This window comes from Cupressus sempervirens, chromosome 8, assembly GCF_028749045.1.
Source record: "Cupressus sempervirens isolate cs-2001-9-10 chromosome 8, ASM2874904v1, whole genome shotgun sequence".
In the NCBI taxonomy this organism is placed as follows: domain Eukaryota; kingdom Viridiplantae; phylum Streptophyta; class Pinopsida; order Cupressales; family Cupressaceae; genus Cupressus; species Cupressus sempervirens.
This window is the reverse complement of record NC_143125.1, coordinates 754,802,105-754,822,329: the sequence shown is the minus strand read 5'-3', so window position 1 is coordinate 754,822,329 and position 20,225 is coordinate 754,802,105. Positions and strand designations below refer to the sequence as shown.

Below are 20,225 nucleotides of genomic sequence, written 5' to 3'. Positions count from 1 at the left end.
TGAGACCCCTCAACTCTAATTCTCTATTTACCAAAAAGGAGGCCATGGATGTGAAGTCATTTCAATGACCCACCAACTTAAGGAACACCTCTGGAAATATCATTGCTGATTAACACCTTCCAGGGTTCATTTCCTTGGGTAGCCTTGGCTTTACTGTAAGAGCAATGCCTTGCCGTCTAAGGTATTTCAATTCCAATTCTCCAACCTCCTTCCTCTTCACACACCACTCCCATCTGACTGTGTGCCTTTTTCTGTTACCCTTCCCATCTGACCAAAGAAAATTTTTGATAATCTTTTCGACATAATTAATCTGAGACTGATTAAACAGCCACGCAAAGAAGTAATAGATAATATAAGCTGACAAAAGTTTCTAGCATACCTGCAACCTTCCTACCAGGGAAAGATATGTATTATTCTACTTGGACACTTTTTTATCAATCTTATTCTTGACCCATTCCCACATTATGTTTAGATTGGAAGAAACTGAGTAGGAAATGCCTAGATATTTGACCAGGTGACCAAGTCCTCCCTAAGAAATACCAAACTTATCGTACCAAATTGGGGGGTGTCCCTTCGAACCTAGCATAATGGATATGGACATTGATATTTACTGCTCAAAGCAGTGCAAAAGATGTCTTATCTGGCAAGAATGTTTTCCATGTTAATCTCTATTAGTTCTATAAGTAGTGAGGTGACATCAGCGAACTGTATGTTGAAGATCTCATCTTGGTTGGTAAGTGTAATCCACTTGACCCTTGGGGACAAGGTGTCATCCCTCAGAATATAGTGCAACGAGTCAGCAACTATGACAAACAAGGAAGATACTAGAGGAAATCCCCAACTTATTGATCTTGTAAAAGAAAATGCTTTGGATCTTGCCCATTTATTTCTACCATGTAGAGGCATCAATCATAAGGGTGAGAATCATTTTGTTGAAGAATTTGACGAATCCAAGACCTTCCAACATCATAATAATGAATTTCCATTCCACCTTACAGTATGTCTTCTCATAATCTATCAGAAACATTGAGGTATGTTGACCTGAGCATTTGCCCAATCCATGGCCTCCCACAAGTGATAAGGTTTTCTAGGACATATCTTCCCTTGACAAATCATGTTTGTGTATGGCTGATCACCCCAGGAGAATGTTTTCCAATCTTAGAGCTAGGATTTTGGCCATAATCTTGTATCAGACATTGAGGAGAGTAATTGGGCACCAATTTTTTATAAGAGACTTATCACCATTCTTTGGGGATTAGCTTTATGAGCCCTGCATTGATCATAGATCCTAGAGAACCAATTTTGATTGTATTTTCAATGTTCATAAAACAACATTAGGTCTTGCCAGATCCAATCTATATGAGATTTGTAGAACTCTACTCAGATACCATCAGGCCCAGAGGCCCTATCATTATTCATTTTCTTCCTTTGAAATAGGTTGATCTAGTTTTTGTCTGTCTTCTACTAATATTTTTACTGGAATAAGGTTTATGAGCTTATTCCTTGTAGTTTCCATTGTTTCACCATTCTCCTTTGTAGTGAGTAACTTGGCATAGAAATTTGCAGAAGTATTCGGAATCTCCTTTCGATCATTGATTTCTTTACCCTCTTCTGAAATGACCTCAACTTTGTCTATGGTTTCTTTACATTTCAGCAACTGGAAAAAGTATTTGGAGCTTCTATCTTCACGCTCTAGCCAATAAATAGCCCTGGTTTTCACCCCTTGGAATTTAATGTTTTGCAGTTTTCTCACAGAGTCTTTGGCCATGGTTAAGGTCTCCAAAGCCTCACGGTTGGATGGGTCAGCTTGTATGGTCTTCTCAGCTTCCACTAGAGAGTTATATCATGAACATTCCTTTCTCCTAGCATCCTTAATCTTCTTCTTGCCTAACTTAAAACAATCTTTTCCAGCTATCAGTCATAAACTCCCATCTTTTAATGGAATTAGGGTGTTAACCACATTATGGTTATACCATCTGACCACCATAGAAGTGGTATTGGTGTCGTCATCCTCGAGCAGAGAGGTGTCAGCATGAATATAGAGGCTAGAATGGGATGATGGTTAGAGAGAATGCAGGGGTCAACTTGAAAACATGACCCTTCAAGGTTCTTTCTGAAGCTGAATGAGTCTTTGCTAACATAGAATCTATCCAATCTGTTGTAGACCCTGTTTTGCCCTTTTCAAAAGTTAGTCAAAGTACACCAAATGCCTCTATGCTCACCCTTACCCCCTGCTAATGAGTAAAAAGTTTAAACTTACCAACTAACTTAAACCAATAAAATCTGTCCACCCCCTTCCACTCAAATCTGGTGCCTCTTGTTTTGTCTTGTTGCCTTTCTATCGTATTAAAATCTCCCACCATGGTCCATGGCACTTCTTTCAACTGACACATCCAATTCCATAAGGGGGTCTTGACGTAATGATTGTTGGGGGCATTTATTGAGCAAAACCCTACATCTTCTCCATTTACATTCAGAGTGATCCATACCACTCTATTCCATGGGGATGATTCCCAACCAAAGATGCACTTCTGCCATTTGGGCCCAATAAGAATTGTTGCTCCCTCTAGTGTGGTTTGTAAATACAACCTTGGCATCCTTAGAAATGCATTTAAGGGCTACATTTAATTGGAATTTAGTAACCTTGATTTCTTGAAACAACGTAAAATCAAGGTCTCTACAATTTCTAAGGAAACTTTTTATTACATATTTTTTATCAAGGGTTTCCATCCCTTTAATGTTCCATAATACATATTTAGCATTGATTTTATGAGTTGCTAGGGTTTAATCTCCATTGGAGCTTTGAAGCTGTTGAAACCATAGTAACACGGGGACACATCCCCTCCCTTTTTGTCCCACGTCCCAAAGACAGGGGCACACCCAAGACTTGGGGACTTTGTTCCCCCCTCCCCAGTGGCACCACCAAATTCCTCTTCATTGATGGGGTATAGGGTACCTGCATCCTTCCCACAATGTACACATTGCCGACATCCTCTCTCTCCTTGGGGTTTGCAACCCTTATAATAGAGGCAAGCATTTTGTGGGGTAATAGGTTTAGAAAATGGAGGAGGGGGTAGGGGAGGAGGGACAAGAAAAACTACGAGTTCAAAATTACTAAGCTTGTCTTCAAGATCATATGATCTCTTGATGGTATCCAATCCCTCACTATCTAGTTTGCCAAGCTTAGAGGACTGCATCGATTACACCTACAATCTTATTGCGTTCTCCACGAGTAGAGACACTTCCAAATAAAGCATTGAGTTTCTTAAGGGAGTCGAATAGCAAGGATTCAACTTCTTCCATAGGAAGAAAGACAAGTGGAGTTGGGGCACGAGTCTAGATTTACTGACCAAAGATTCATTTTATTTTATCCAAGGCTATCTGTTGGGCATATTCCTATGCTTCGATTTAGGGAAGGACTGTAGTAAACCAAGGTTGTCCATGCTGGGTCCCATAAGATTTTTAGGTAGAAGATCTCCAAACAGAGTGGTGGTCAGGCCCAAAGGAGCTTTGAAGATTGTTTGTAGAGTGTCTAGAGAAGCACTCAATTCCTCAAAGAATGTTTGCAGGGACATTTTTAGAGAAGTAACAAAAATCTTAGAGGGCCATTGATAAATCTCCCCTACAAAAGTGGTCTAGTCAAGCCCTTGAGAAAAGCAGAGTTCAATTTTGGGAGGGATGGAATTTTCCTTTTAACAAGAGGTCAATCCTTTCTTAAGAGGCATTTTTAGCAAAGAAGACATGCATTCAAACCTACCAGAAATGAAGGGGGGGGAAAGTAGTTACGTCCCTGGAGTTCGAATATTATCTCTTTAGGGAGGTCCTTTCCAAGATCAATAGATTCAAGCATCTGTATGTAGAAGAAGGGTGTCAGTTTTGTCAATTCGAATCACTTTGCCAAGGGGATCTAGGGCTTGTGGAATGAGATTCCATAGGAATGGGGGAAGGCTGTCCAACATGGAGAAGAAAAAGCAAGTATCTCTGCATTTATGGCTTTTGGAGACCAAGATGTACCTATCCTCCAAAATTGCTTGTCGATAATTTGCTTCTACAAGTTAGGGTCTATGAAGATAATTAGGAAGAGTCCCTCCTAAATCATCCCAACAAGCGAGTTCCGATTGTTATGGATCCGGTCATTCAAGAATGCCCTAAATGGATATTATTGACATCATGAGCAGTAAGGAATATGGCAGACTCTCGAAACCTGCTAATTTCACCCACAATGGCCTTGGCCATCTAGGCATCAGGAGTAAGAACACATGCAGAGATATGAGGATTGTTACCTAAATGTCGTTATCTGAATCTTTCACCTCCATCCACGCTTGTCCTTGCTTCAAACTTGGCTGCATCTGCCAATACAGGATCGTTGCTGAGGGCCTATATGAATTATTTGAGTTGCTTGCGATCTCTAGTGGTTTTGAATGGGTCTACTCCAGTATTCCCTATAAAATACCACCTGGGGACTTGTCTCCCATGGAACTAGGGTCTCCACCTACCCTGCATTAAATGTTGCAGGCTGAAAGTACAATTGGAGGATGGCCCTCCACCCCATGGAAGGCTTCCTCTGCATTGCTCATAGGGTTTCATGCAATAAGGTTTAGAGTTGCAAGGTGCCCAAGCTCTCTTGTTGTGCCTTTGTAATGATATAATAATATTTTAGTTAAAAGTTATTATTGTGTTATCTGTATTATGTGTTTATACATTATTCTTTTCATTTTTATATTATTATAATAAAAAACGCATTGAAAAAATATATTGACGGATTAAGTAGTAAAAAAATTCAAAACTGTCATTTATATAGCGAAAACTTTAAGGCCTCCTTTATCCATGGCAAAAAGTGAGTTTATCCTCTATCAAAGGAAGAATGAAATCTAATCTTCCTATGTGGTGCAACGTGTGGAGGCACAGATTTTAAAAGAAGACACAACATGCCGGAAACACAGCATTTTACTTTGGAACTAATTTTATTAATATATAGAAATTTCAGTGGCTTATCAGATTTTTTGATGATTCACAAGTTCTATAACAGTACGTTAAAACTTGTTTCAGATAGACAGAAGGCTGTATCTGGGCTTGAGACTGGTTTCCCAGCTAATGGCAGAATGTGAAGTCCACTAAATAAAGCCTATAAGCTAACTGCTGGAGACTAAAGGAATTAGATAAGAAATTTTCAGCTGAAGATAGATAATAGATCCCCCCGTAAAATGGGCCCTGGGATACAATACATTCTAGTAAATTATTCAGTGAAAGATGAGTACCTGATATATAGAGCATTTAGGTTATAAAACCAACAATTTGAGGAAGCTGAAGCTGTAATTTTTTGGAATTAGGTTAGATATTGACATCACATTTTCTAGATATGGTAGACATTGATTCCAAGCATTTAATCAACTTGATCAATAATGCTCACAGACAACAGGCTATCAATCAGATATTGGTGTTGCTCATTAGGAATTAGGAGATTTAATGCATATTTCAAGCTAATTACATTGAATGATATTTGTTGATCCTTAAATGTCAAGGAGGCCCATGTAGAAAATAGAGGCATCCAGCTAAATCAAGAGAAACTTGTGGTTTGGTGGTGGTAAACTGATAAATAAGCATGGCGGAAAAATCTATTCATTTCGCATGTCTCCAAAAGACCAATGTGGAAATTTATTGGTCTTAAAGAAAGATTAAAAAAAGCATGAAAACATTTCAGATATATATACTGCATATCCGTTCCCAATAATTAGAGAAAGCTAGTAAATACAGAACTGGACGTCCTTCTTTGATGATGCCTGACTTTGAAATTGCAATGCTCTCTAGAGAACCTCCCAGGGCATCCATATGTTCCTTCCCAATTGTTGTGATAACAGACATAGCAAGCCCCTTGCTGTGTATGACATTGGTAGCATCACGTGCTCCACCTAGACCAGCCTGCCAGATAAACGAGCATGTTTGGTAAATTCAATTTGACTTTACAGGAAAGAGCGGTAGTTTTGTAGTATCTATTCTCTACATGTTTCTTTACTGAGAATATAGGCAGAGTCAACCAAGTTGAAAACAATGTAGCTTAAATCAAAATACAAAATTTGAAGCTTTATATTAATTTAATATTTAAAACAAATAAAATATGAATACTTCCCTGTATTCTAGATATTTACCTTAGAAAAGAAAATTGTCTGAATATGGATTTCATGAATTTTATCATGCATCTATAAGAGGTATCAAATGAAATCGAACATTATCTTATTTCATAAAATAGGCATATAGTTACTTAAATGATGCAATAACTACTAGAACCAAGAACATATTTTCCACAAAAGAAACTTTATTTACTCATAGAACAAGGAAAACAAACAAAAGCCACCAAATATATAATGCAATCAGTTGCATAGAACTTCACAGTAAAGCCTTAACTCTGATGTCAAAATATTGTAATGTCCCCATTTTTGGCAAGCCTATGCAGTTGATAGAGTTAGCTCATCATAACGACCCTCGTGAGCTGACAGGGTGTTTTGGGAGTCCCAATTGTGAATTTACTATTTTTAGTAAGTCTATTTTTGGCAGTGCAGTGGGTGGCTCTGGCAGTTGATCGCACTTGCAATTGATCGGGTTAATAATTGTTTGAGCTCTTATTTAGTTATTTTTTATTGAGTTGCATTATTATAATAATGTTTACATTATTATAATAATGACTTTAAGTGTTATTTCTAAAAAAGCAAGTTGGAAAGTTTCTAGTGTTGAGTCTTTTGGGAAACTTCCACAATTACTGAAGTGGAGATTTATGAAAACTTCTGCCAATGAGAGCTTATAAATAAGAGCTCATTTCATTGGGAAAAGCACACTTGATTATATATTAGTTTTTTTGCCTTTGTGGCTTTTTCCTGAGTTCTGAATTGTGAGCCCTTGTTGAAGTATAAGGGTCTCCGAGTCTCTGAAGATTGTTTGAAGTCACTGCTGATGAATAGTGGTTTCACTAGATAAATCTTCTAACTGTGTTTTCTGTAACTGGGAGATATTGTTATTGCTGAGAAACATTACTATGATGAGGACTTTAAGATCTGTATTTCTGAGAATTTTTGAATGTCTTCTATTTCTGTGTTTACTGTCAATTAGAGGATGGTGATTTGTTGGAGTCAGCATTTATATTTCAGTTGCAATTGAGTAGTTTGATCAACTGGAATTCATTGTCAGAGTTTGATGTCTAGTGACTGGTGGCAGCGTGGGTCTTTTCATTGCCAAACGATCTCATTTATATGCAGTATTGAGGCATCTAAACATTCTGATATTAGGCACTGTGGTTGTATGTGCTGGCCATTGAGATTACTGTTGCTTGGCGTTCATTAAATCTGCATATACAGCCATCTAGTTGGAGGATTCGAATTGCATACTGAAGGGCTAATATTCATGTGTGGCAAGGCAATTTTACTACTGTTTTTAACACATATTGGGCGGCATATTAAACCCTATCGGCTGCATGATTAATTTCTTATAGCTGGAATTTAATTTGCAAATCGATTGGGAGTTTTGTGGTCCCATTATACTGTTGAGAGTGACGCCTTGGGTAATTATCTGCTAGACATCCAAGGAGATAATCGGTTTGAATGGTGTTCAAGCCGGCAGGACCAAGCACGAAGACTGGTATCTAAATCCTCCAACGCATAGACTGTGGGATCTGCAATGCTAATTGCTTTACATCATTTCCTGGCCGCACATAGCTATCAGTCGGACCTGTTAATATCTTTGACTGGCGTTAGAACTTCTCCAAGGTTATGCTGCGTTGAGGAATGGTCCTTGTCATAAAGCGTGGTCTCCCCCTTTCAACCAGCAGGAGCAATGGTTATGGACTGCGAAATTAATCAGGTTTCACTGTTGTTTTAAGTTGGGAATTCAGTTATGAATAATGTATGAGATTTTGTCTTTCCCTTCTTTAATAAATCACATGTGATGTTGTAAGGCAAATTGTTAGAATTGCATTATGTTTTGTACACACCATATCTACTGAAATTCAAATAAAATCAAGAACTTCGTTCCTTGTTACTTGTAATTCTATTGGAGCCTACTTTGAGTCTTCACAAATATCTACAGAAAAAATTCTGCCAAGAGAAGCACTGGGTAGCAATTCAGCTCATCATTCGCAGCATCTGATAAACGAAGAATTATAGGTAATACGAATAGCATACAATGTTGAGAAATGAGGTGAAACTGCTACAATAAAATAGTCTTCAAAGTTAAGAAACACTGAAATTAGCAAGAATGCTGAGAAAAAACATACAATAAAGTCTTCTTCAAAGTGTATGCAAATCTGAATAAGTTTCTTTCAACAAAGACTACCATTAAAAAATTATATTTTAGATATGAAGCCTCTATCTCATGCCTCCAGTATATAGACAAGGAGAGACAACAAAACCATAATATCAAGCAAAAGCCCCATGCCCACACCTTGGAGAGAGTCTTCAAGAAAAGTAAATATGTGATGACTTCACATCGATGTCACATGAGTTCAATCAATAAGTCCCTTAATAGAAACATAACTGCAATGGCATCTTGACTAACAAATCTTTGACAGCTCACTCCTCAAGTCTAGAGCTCCAATTTGGAGTCCACTAACTTGTGTGATCCATCATTAAAAGATTTTCCACTTTTCCCTCTAGTGCCTAGGAATGGGAAAGTGCCTAAAATGAATTCTAAGTTGACCACAATCACTATTGTAGTGCTCCACCTCCTCCACGAATAGATTGGGGGACTAACACCAAGACTCTAAGGGAATCTAAATTACAAACTGTTTCTCAAATAACAGCCTAGGTGTCCAACTACACCTTCCAAGAGTGTTCAAGATGCATAAAATATACATAGGACTGCAAGTTAAAACGGAATTTTAATCCTAACATGGGTTTCATGCATAAAAGGAGAAAAAATACAATTGAAAAGAAGGAAAATTACTTTTACCTCGGTGACAAATGGACTATCACATCCTTGAAACTCCAACTATGTTTTCCATAATAAGTATGAAAAGCACATGAAGCGGTACATCAGAGACTCAAACAATTTGGTACAAACATATAAGCACAATAAGAAAACTAACATGAAACAGGCCCCAGGGATTTTATCAGCTTTTTGATAATTAAGTCTTACATTTTAGGGGATTGTGATAGCCATATTAAGGACCTTACATTCCAAGACTCCAGTTCCATGCAATATCAAAAAATTCAGAACACAGTCAAAGGATCTGACTTATTGAAAATGCCTGTACCTATATCATTGAGCTGTGTACACTAATATGTAATAGCCATCCTTGGTAATTACAACATTTCTTACATAAATCTACAGAATATGCAAAACCAAGAGAAAAGATGAGGTAAATTTATTAATGTCCAACAAATGACCACAAAGAGGGTCCAAGGGACTGCCGAAACAACGTGGGAGGCCAGCCCACAGAAGGAACACCAAACAGTGTCCAAGGTGAGAAAACTAAACAACAACAACCAAACGAGAACAATGCACTAACTGCCCTAGGAAAACTCCAGAACCAAAGGATAGGTCCTACAACAAGAAGAGACAAAAATTAAAAACTCAAGTTAGACATCCTGTCCCTGAATTTCTTAATACAACTTTGTTAACTAGATACATAGATCCTTCTAAAAGAAAAGATACATAGTAATCATTCAACAGTTTCTGATATAGGTTTAAGAAAATCAAATGAACACAACACTTATAAGCAGCTAAAATGTTCCTCTTGTCTCTATGATGCAACATGTCAAAATTAAATTTTGCTAGAGTTAGGAATAAAGATGTCCATATTTATTAACAAATAGGAAGGGTAAAGTAGTGAAGGTTACAAGAGAATACAGTCAATCAAAGGAAGACATAATGATAAAACATATACTCATGGAGCATATACAGAAGTCCAATATTCATTTCCTCAAGAGAAACAAATCTATTGTACTAAGAATAGATATTTACCTCTACCACTGCAATATCAACTCCCTTCTGTGCAAAGTACTTAAAAGCCAATGCTGTTAGAACCTGTCGATTATAGAAAACATTAAATTCAAGACTTAATTTTTCTACATTATGAAAGTAAACAAAAATAGCTGCTACAGTTTGAGCAAAATCTACAAAGAATTGAGCATAAAAAACCATTATCATTTCATACATGAAAAATCGAGACCAGCACAGGAATTGATTTCCCAATTAATAGAGTTCTATCGATAAGATGTTTAAACAAAAAGGATTGTTATATATCAGTATGGTAAAAAAGATGAATAAACAAATAAACATTTTGCTAGTTTTGTGTTGTAAACACACATGCCTCGTTGCAAATGGAGACCACCTATTTTTTTGCTCAGTTGCTTAGTGTTTAGCTTAGTTGGTTGCAAGTGTTTGTTACTTTCGTCTGCATCGGCAGATGTTTCGCTCTCTTAGTATCCCCAAGCTGTTGAGAAGTTTGAGCAAGTTTGTAACAAAACATGAAGTTGAAATGTTGTGATTTCAAAAATTAAACATTGGAGATGAGATTGCAAATATTTTACTACGTGTGGGAATGGCAAAAGGATGATAGAGGTTGACATGATCAGGAAGTTAAGTGATGCATGTTTGTTTCAAGGTGGGAAATGAAGAATTTAATTTGATTGATCAACTATGAAATTCTACCCTTTGAAATTAGAAGTTTGCAAACATCCACCCTCCATGAACCCCCATCATTCATTAAGTCTAAGTCTTCATGGTTGCCTTTGAATTTCCACTCCTCGGAGGAGAAAAATAAAAATATAAAAATAAATGAAGATCAATGCAATTAAGGAAAAATTCAAATTCATGAAGTCAAGTCGGCCTCCTTGAGAGATAAACCCAACCCTTCAGCCACACCTTTGGAGTCTATATAGAAAGGTCAAATGGAAGCATTTCAAATACAATTCAAAACACAGATCCATCACCAGCAGAGCCGACTTATACATTCAAATCTGATCCATTTGGAAACGATTTTGGAAGATAAACAGTTACCTCCCAGATCTGATCATTGAAGAACAATTTCAGAGACAAAGTTGGAAATACAAAGAAATCTGTCAGGTCTGAAATTCAGTGAACCCATAAAAATAACACTAAATTCACAAAAGTTTGGCTAAAGTTTGTGTGGATAAAGCAAGTCTGACATTTTCAAAAAAATAAATGCTGAAGGCTTTTTAGGGTTCTGGGCCAATATTTTAATAAATAATGGCCTTGATTGCAAGTATCAATCGTTTGACGCTAAGGCATCCAGGAAATTATTTAGGGTTTAGAACAAGATTTGCGTTCATCCTGCAACTGCCCGCTCTGGTTTTTTGAAGTTGGTTGCAAATTTCATGGCACATTGGTTAGCGATTGTCAATTACCATCTACTATCAGCTTGTTGCTGCTCAATAACTCCCATGTTTTTGTTTTTGTTTTTTGGGGGGGAACATTTTAAGTTGTTTAATGTTTAGTTTTATAGTTTGAAACTTTGAAGTTTTAGGTTATCCATTTCATTTTGTTTTTATCTTTGATTTTGTGGTATGGATTTTTAATTTATTTATAAACATGAAATAATATTTTATTATTATCTAATATATAATATTAATACGGCAATTAGCTCTGCCCCTTATGTGATAAACTCTGCGACAAAATCAAGATGTGAAATAATAAAGGTTTAGAACCAAACAAATCATTTTGCCCATACAAAACATGGGAAGGCTGAAAATTTCAAGGAACATTTTAAATACCAATTGCCTCTGCTATGTACGAACAAATTTGATGGCATAGAAAATTATGCAGAAGGCCAAGATTTTAATCAGGAACAGTATGCAAAAACAATTGAGAACACAAATGATCCCCCTGATTATCTCAAACTCCCTCTGGCAGGTCAAAATGGAGTTAACTTTGCTGCAAAGGAAGAGGGTTGGTCCAGATGGGCAATAACAAAATCGGCAAAAGTAAAATCTTGCGTGGAAATAACTAAAACAGATTGCAGTAACAATAATCCATGGAAATCATTAGAAGAAAAAGCCCTAAGGAAAGATTTGAGTAAAACAATGGTGATCCTAGCAAAGGAAAGAAATCCAATTACTGAACAAAAAACTATGATGGCTTCAGATTGGGATAGGCAACAGTCCTTTTTCTCCAAAAGCAAATATGCCTAGGCTACTTGGAGGAAATCAATCAATTCACCATCTATCCAAGAATGGAATCCACAAGGAAACTCTCAAAGCAAGTATGTTAAGGAAAGGGTATGTCTTCTTACCCTAAATCCAAATGTAGGCCAAATAGATTGTAATCTAGTAGATAATGTAGTATTCAAGTCTTCCGTTTATTCAGAAAATAGCCTTGAGTAAAAACCCTAGATTAATAGGTATGGCCAACAAGATGCCTTTAGATCATAAAGATATCATTTCTAACTTTGTTTGCACTTATCCAAGCAAGCTTAATAACTCTAGTTATCCTATTAAAAATTCAAACTCTAAACTGTACTTGACTCTGATTGGATTAGGGATTCAACTAGAATAGACCTAAAGCATAGTTACGGGACTCGGACTCACCTCTGACTCAGAAAGTCAAAATCCGACTCGGACTCAAACTCGACAAGGACTCGGCAAGGACTTGGAAAATCGAAAAACCCATGAAATTCAAAGATTTTTAAGGATTTAAAGATTTTTTCATGCATCATTTAGTCAATTAACATCAAATACATAATAATTGAGATAAATAGAAGCTACTAACACTCATACACAATTTTGCATAGATCACATAAGTATAACAGTGAATTTCTAAAGGAAAAAAACTTAATAACATAATATAATGTTAAACATAGTGTAACTGTCAAATGTCTACAATATATGAAAGCCATGGAATCAAAAGTTGAAAACATATATCAAAATATCAGCTAGAATGTAGAAGACTAAGGTTCATAGTAGCCTATGCCCTCCTATGAATACGCCTAAGATAAGTCATGGAAGACTCAAATATTGAAAATTATGTTTGTTATAGCTTATGTGTGCATTGTAGACAACAACAGGGCTCTCAAGTATGTCTATCAATTTGCTTGGTGAAACACAACCTTTAATGGTAAAAGTTTTTCATAAAAATTGTAGTTGGCTTACAAATTTTTGCCAAGAAAATGATCAAGGACATAGCCAACAACACATATACATGTAAGTCTAAAAGTTTATAACTTTATGTACAACACTAGAGAGTTCTAACATTCATGAACACGTAAGTCTAAAAAAAAAAAAAAAAACTCATATACATCATTATAGAATTCTAACACAAATATATGTAAATCTAAAAATATCTATACAACATTACTGAACTCTACAATGCTGAAAGCGACTTCTCAATTATGAAACCCAGATAGTAAACAATATTGGCAATGAGCCCCACATCATTTTCAAAATTAATATACACTAAAAAAGAACACCTTCCAGAAATCTCTCTCTTTTTTTTAAAAAAAAAATATAGAAAAAAAAATTTAAAGAAAACAAAACAAATTTGGGAGAGTCTTGGGCTTGGGACTGGACTCTGCCAGGACTCAGCCGAGTCCGCGTCCAGAGGCCATTTGCCTTGGAAAGGCCGCCTCTGCCTCGGACTCATAGAGTCTCAGAACACTAACTTAAACCCTAGCAACCATTTTTGCTTCAAAAGTCCAAGTTCTTTAAATAAGCAATCCAATAGGAATGTCGCGGATTCTTTTAACAACACTTAAACAAATAATAGAGTAATTTCGAAATTATGTAAAGCTCCTAAAAATCAAGTTCAGCCTAGTCTAGGAACCCTATTGCCACCTTAGAGAATAAGCTCCTATATAATCCAAAGGAAAAATTAGTTAGGAGTAACGTAATAGCAGACCTTCATGTCTTTGTTACCAAAGACAGCAATACAAATGTCTTCGATAATCAGGCCAAGAATGAAGATTATGGAATCTTAGCTTACTAGAATGGTCCTGCCTCTTTAAATCCTAATTTGTTTCATAGCAAAATTGAAAATGTTAAATGAAAAGATCTCAAAATGAAATAAAGAACATTGCAATAATATCTTTAAACAAAAACTAGACAATGAAGAGGAAATAAAAAAGCATAACAAAGAAGTCATTAAGAACGAGATGGATAATGATAAATACATGAGAGAGAAAAGAAAGAAAATATTCTAGCTAAGGAAGAAATATATTGGAAACAAAAATCACAGAAAACATGCTCATCAGAAGGAGATAGAAATACGAAATTCTTCCATAATAGCACCATTAATAATAAAAAATAGTAAAATACCAATAGAATAATAAAAGTTGAGGATAATTCAAGAAATATATGTGAAACAGATCAAGGAGCTAAAAATATTGTAGAATAATATTCCAATACATTAAACAATTACAAGACATCAAATTCCACCGCTCAAAATATAATGAAGAATTTTATCCCCAAAGTTATAATAGATGAAGATAATAAGTTTTTAAATAAGAAATTCTCTATTGAAGAATTAGAGAAGCTCTTTTTAAGATGAATCCAGATAAATCTCCAAGCCCAAATGGCTTTCAAACCTTCTTTTTTCAAAAATGTTGGGATGTTCTAGGTAATGATTTGTGGGAGGCAATTGAAGCTACTAGAAACTCTAGGAACCTTTTAATAGAAATTAATAACACATTCCTAACATTAATACCTAAAAAACCAGAACATGAGGATCCATAGGACTTCAAACCTATAGCTCTATGCAACACTATTTACAAAATATATTCCAAAGCACTAGCAAACAAACTACAGATTGTCCTTCCTAAACTCATTTCTGAAGAACAAACAGGCTATGTTCCTAATAGATCAATATTTAATAGAATCATTATTATCCAAGAACTAAGCCATTCGGTACAGATTAATAAAGCAGCTTGTATGCTAATGAAATTAGACTTACAAAATCCCTACAATAAGGTGGATTGGCATTTTCTTTGTAAGGTCATCAAAATTTTTGGCTTCTCCAAGCAATGGATTTACCTAATCTACAATTGTATTTCAACACCCAAAATATCTCTACTCATTAATGGAACTCTTGAAGGTTATTTCAATACGTCTAGAGGTATTAGGCAAGGAGACCCATTATCCCCGTTTCTCTTCATAATCAAGGCTAAAGCATTTGGTAGAGCAAGTAAAGAAGCACAATCAGATGGGAAAAGTCGGGGGATTCACAGTTATGAAGGAAATTCGTAAACTAACCCATCAACAATCCACAGATGATACTATTCTCCCTAGAGAAAGTACAATAGAAGAAGTTAAGAACTTTAAACAAATTATTACAACTTATATGGAAGCTTCAGGACAAAGAGTTAACCAAATATATCAAAAAATAATTTCATAAACACTACCAAATTAGAAAAAAATACATGTAACATTATGGGCTACAAACAAGGAAATCTATAAATATTTAGGGATCCAACTGGATAAGGGAGATTGAGACAATAACACTTGGAACCTTATTACGGAAAAAAATTGACAAAAAATTGGAAAACTAGAAAGGAAAATGGTTAATGAAAGCTGGTAGAGTCACTATGATTAAATCAGTACTATCAGCAATCCTTACATATCAATTGTCGTGACTTCCGCTTCCAAAAGGATTTAAGAATAAACTAGATAAAAAACTTAGAGACTTTTTCTAGCAAGGAAAGGATGGAAAAAAAAACAAGGTCTAATTAAATGGGAAAAAATTTGTAGACCCAAAGAAGCAAGAGGCTTAGGCATTAAGAAATTGAACTGGCAAAATGAAGCCTTGGGTGCAAAGCTAGCTTGGAGAATATATCAAGAGCATGAAAGTAAATCAGCAAAAATCTTATTACATAAGCATCTAAATAGTGTAGAGCCTACCTCTCTTTTTCGGATTAAAAATCTACCCAAAGGATCTAGAATCTGGAACCTTATGCTATAATGTCGTCCCCTCCTCTCAATAATCTAACTTGAGACATTGTTCCAAGTAGGGATGCCTTAATCTGAATCTTGGGACGGTTTACCGTCCCCTGATAGCTTAAATTTACTAGCTAACATAAAATCCTCTCTTACTAACATATGGGGTAAACAAGTTTGTGATTATAAACAATTCTATCAAGACAACAACGAGAATGGATGGCACTAGAAATCCATCGAAGAAACTAATCTACTGGTCCAGGAAAAACAGATTTATAATCAATTTCTAAATAATAGAATAACCAATCACAAAGTTAGACCAGATACATCAATCTGGGGTCCTTTACAGAATGGTAAATATATATTGTTAAAAGAGATTGCAAAATAATTTTAACTCCCAACAATGGAAAAATCTTGATATTCCTCTCAATCTTTGTTGAAATTTTGTATCTCCCAAAAGGAGTTATTTTCACTAGGCAATATTGCAAGATAGAATTCTTACCGCTGATAAATTCACCAAGTGGGACTTTGAGGGCCCAACAAGAACTCCTCTATGCGAAAATGACTCAGAATTGGTTGATCATCTGCTTTACCATTGTCCCTACACCAATTAATGTTGGAAATGGTTATGCAAGAAATTGAATTGGTCAACAGTTTTCCTAGATAATCTCACTAATCTTTTGAAGAGTTGGCAAATTAAAGGAAATTCTAGAGCCTACAGCAACTTATGGAAAATGTCCCCTTCTGTTTTGCTATGGGAAGTATGGAAGGAGAGAAATAGAAGAATCTTCGCCAATGACACTATGGATCTAACTTTGCTAATTAACAAAATAGAAGCATGCATTGTAGAAGTTGGAAATAATAATCTTAGAAATTCTCAAATAGAAGAAGGATCTTTCTCTAAATGAGACACTGAAATGCATAATAATTGGTTTAATCTTATTTATCCTCTGTTAATCTACTCAGAATCCAACAAAAAAGCTAGAAATGAATTTAAATGTAAACCCCACCTATTGGATGGGCCAAACTCAACTTTGATGGGGCATCAAGAGGTAATCTAGGGCCTATGGGTGTTGGTTGCATTATTCACTCTAATAATAACAATTGGTTAATCAAGCGATTGAAACATTTAGGATCATCAACTAATAACTTAATTGAATTAGAGGTTTTCATTTAAGGCCTAAAGCTCAGTTTGAAAATAGGGATCAAACGATAAGAGAAGGGGACTCACAAATCATATTAAATGCCCTAAGGAAATGAAACACTCCAAATTGGAAGTTAAATTCCAAACTCAAATATGTCATTTTAGCTCTTGATAAATTTGAAGAATCGATCATCAAACATATATATCGGGAAGGAAATAGAGAAGCAAATTCATTAGCAAACAAGGGAGCAAATGGTGAGGACTTTCTCTTGATGAATAATTTGATCCATCTTGAATAAACTATATACTTAAATAAAAGCAATTACACACAAGTACTAAGTCAAATAGACTATAGATCTAGCACTTAAGACTTTAGAGAGGTGAGCTTCCAATCAAATTTTTACAAAGGTGTGATTAATCTTTGTCAAAAAACAAATATGCTTTAAGAGAATGCTTCGAAAAATAAGGTTTAGTAAAAGTGATATAGGCTTTTATCTTAGACCTCTTATCTAGGATCATAGCTTATTAAGTAATTTAAAATACATGATGAATAAAGATTTTAAGGATTTAGGGGTAAATCAACTAAGCAAAAAGATATCCTTAAGGTGACTCATGCAATTTCATAGTCAGTCTATTTAACTTATACAATCTTAGAACAAGAAAACAAATTTTGTAATTCTCCATTATCTAACTAAAACTCCCCTCAATTTATAAATTAAACATTATAATACTCTAAATTTAGTTCAACATCTTTTAAGATGAGTTTCATATCCTTAACTCTTAAATTAGAAGGATATTCAACTCTTGCATGTTCCCTTGAGACTCGGTCTATTCCTACTTTTTCTCTCCAAACTTGCTATTCTTAGCTTTTCTCTCTTTCATTTGTTTCTCTTTCTCCCCGTCTATCCTATATATTTGTAGATTCTCTATCTTTCCTTCACCCTACCTAAAGTGTTCTTTTCTCTTCAAAATTCGGCTTTATGAAGATATTGCATGTTTGAAAGTATGAATACTTTCAAACATTACAATGTCCCCTAATACCTGCATTCCATTCACTTTTCGTCCAGGGTTCCAACCCCTTTGTTTTTCTCTTATCCTACTTTCAATTTTCTTTTTTTTTTCTTTCTGGTTTCTACTTTCGAACATTACAATGTCCCCTCATAGCCCTATTTCATTCACTTTTCGTCCAGTATTCCGACCTCTTTGTTTTTCTCTTATCCTACTTTCAATTTCATTGTTTTTTTAGGTTTCTACTCCATGGTCGATGTTGTTTCTTCTTTCCAATATCCTTATGGGCTTTGTTGTAGTCAGCAGATTTTGTACTTTGTAGCCGACGACGTCAGTAACCAGTTTGTAGCAGATAGATTTTATAGCCAACGGGTAGATTAATGTTTTGTGGCTGACAGACTCCTTCGGGAAGGTTTGGCAGAAAGTATTTATACCATATCTGGGATCATTGTAAAGCATCTTATCAAGCATAATGTAATGTTCTGGCATATGCGAATAATCTAAGGAGTTCTGCTATTCGTGTTCATTATCTGTGTGCATTTCTTAATTAACCTATGCGGTAAACATTTGGCGCCATTGCCCTATGAACCTGGAAGGTGGGAGGAATGAAGCTTAATGCCAAATCAGCTTAACAAGGATCAAAATAAGATAAAGCGGAAATATGGCATACGTAGTGCGCAAGAAAATTTAATTCTGGCACAGCAAGCCGAACGCCGAAGGAGATTCCAAAAGATTGCCGACGGAAATCGGAGCACGGAAGAATTATTGAAGGAAACTCGGCAGCGGGTGGAATTGGTGGAAGAAGCACGGGAAGAGTTTTTAAATTTGTGTTCGCTGAGGGAAGAGAATCCAGACAGAAGAGCATCGACTTGCACGGCTTGGAGTGCCGACAGAGCAAGAGCATGGAGTGAACTCTTCGTCCAAGATATACTTCCGCAGGGGACAACTTCAGACGACCCTTCTTCACCAAGGTTCGCAGCTGTTGAGACTGTCGGTGTGGGAGAACAATCCGCCGGTGTGGGAGAACAGTTCGTCGATGTGGGAAAACAGTCCGCCAATGTGGGAGAACAGTTCGCCGATGTGGGAGTGCAAACCGCCGATGTGGGAGTGAACAGCACCAGTGTTGCAGGACCGAACAATGCCTGTTTACAAAAACCAATTGTGATGGCGGGACCAAAAGAAAAACTGCCAAAGTTCGATGGCAATGGTACAACCGATCCCATTCGACATTGCAAAACATGTGAAACGATCTGGAAGGCAAATGGGATAACTGATGAAGACGACTGGATGAGGCAATTTTCGACCACCCTACGAGGCGTGGCAATTGACTGGTTTACTAGTACAGATCCACAGAAGCTGGACAGTTGGAATAACATTAAAAAGGAGTTTCTGGCCGAATTTCAACTGTTGCGTGACGATAATGAAATTATAGCAGAGATCTTCAATACTAAGCAAGGAAAGAACGAAACTGTCCATGTCTACACCAAGAAATTAAAAGATTTGATAAACAAAATGAAAAATAAGCCGGCAGATGGACTTCAGAAAAGGTGGTTCGTGGAAGGCCTACGCCCAAACCTACAGAAGAAAATGAAAATTGTGCCACCATCGTCATACACAGAAGCTTATAACAGAGCATTGAACCTTGAAAGTGAGCAGAAGACAAACAAGAAGAAGAAGACTAGCTCATTTGATTCTGATGACGACGAGCCTTCCGGAGAAGATAGCAGCGACGATGAAGGCAGTAGCAAGAAGGTCCGCACCCTACAGAAGGACATAATCAGCATGATGGAGTTTAAAAATATGCAGAAGGAGACAAAGAGCAGTGAGCTGTGGTGCACAAAGTGTAAAACCGACATTCATACTAAAGGATCCTATCCAAAGAACCAATTTTGTGACATTTGTCAGATCATGGGCCATTCGACAAAGGAATGCCCCTTTAACATGAAAACCAAAGGATCTCCGCAAGTGCTTCTTACACAACTAGCTTCCACGTCAGGAGGGAACAGAAATGCAAACATTGATGGTGCCACTCCAGGTGGGTACAGGAATAATAGCAAAGGGCAAAATAACAACAACAATGCAAACAATAACAATAATAATGGCAGCCGAAGTCAAATCTAGTATGATGCAAATGGACGACTGATTGTTCAATGCCGAGCATGTAATTTGTGGGGTCATTTTGCGCGGGATTGTACAATGGCAAA

General features: G+C 36.3%; 1 protein-coding gene across 3 annotated transcripts in view; it reads right to left on the bottom strand.

Annotated features, from left to right (window-relative positions):
- The window catches only part of GLA1 (Folylpolyglutamate synthetase family protein), a 261,863-nt gene that overhangs the window by 163,286 nt on the left and 78,352 nt on the right, over nucleotides 1–20,225 (bottom strand). For all 3 annotated transcript variants that reach the window (XM_089795217.1, XM_089795218.1, XM_089795219.1), the window contains 2 exons: nucleotides 9,949–10,011; nucleotides 5,758–5,919 (listed from right to left, as the gene is read on the bottom strand). In XM_089795217.1, coding sequence (XP_089651343.1) covers nucleotides 5,758–5,919; nucleotides 9,949–10,011 — 225 coding nt within the window. The remainder of the gene's footprint in view (nucleotides 1–5,757; nucleotides 5,920–9,948; nucleotides 10,012–20,225) is intronic.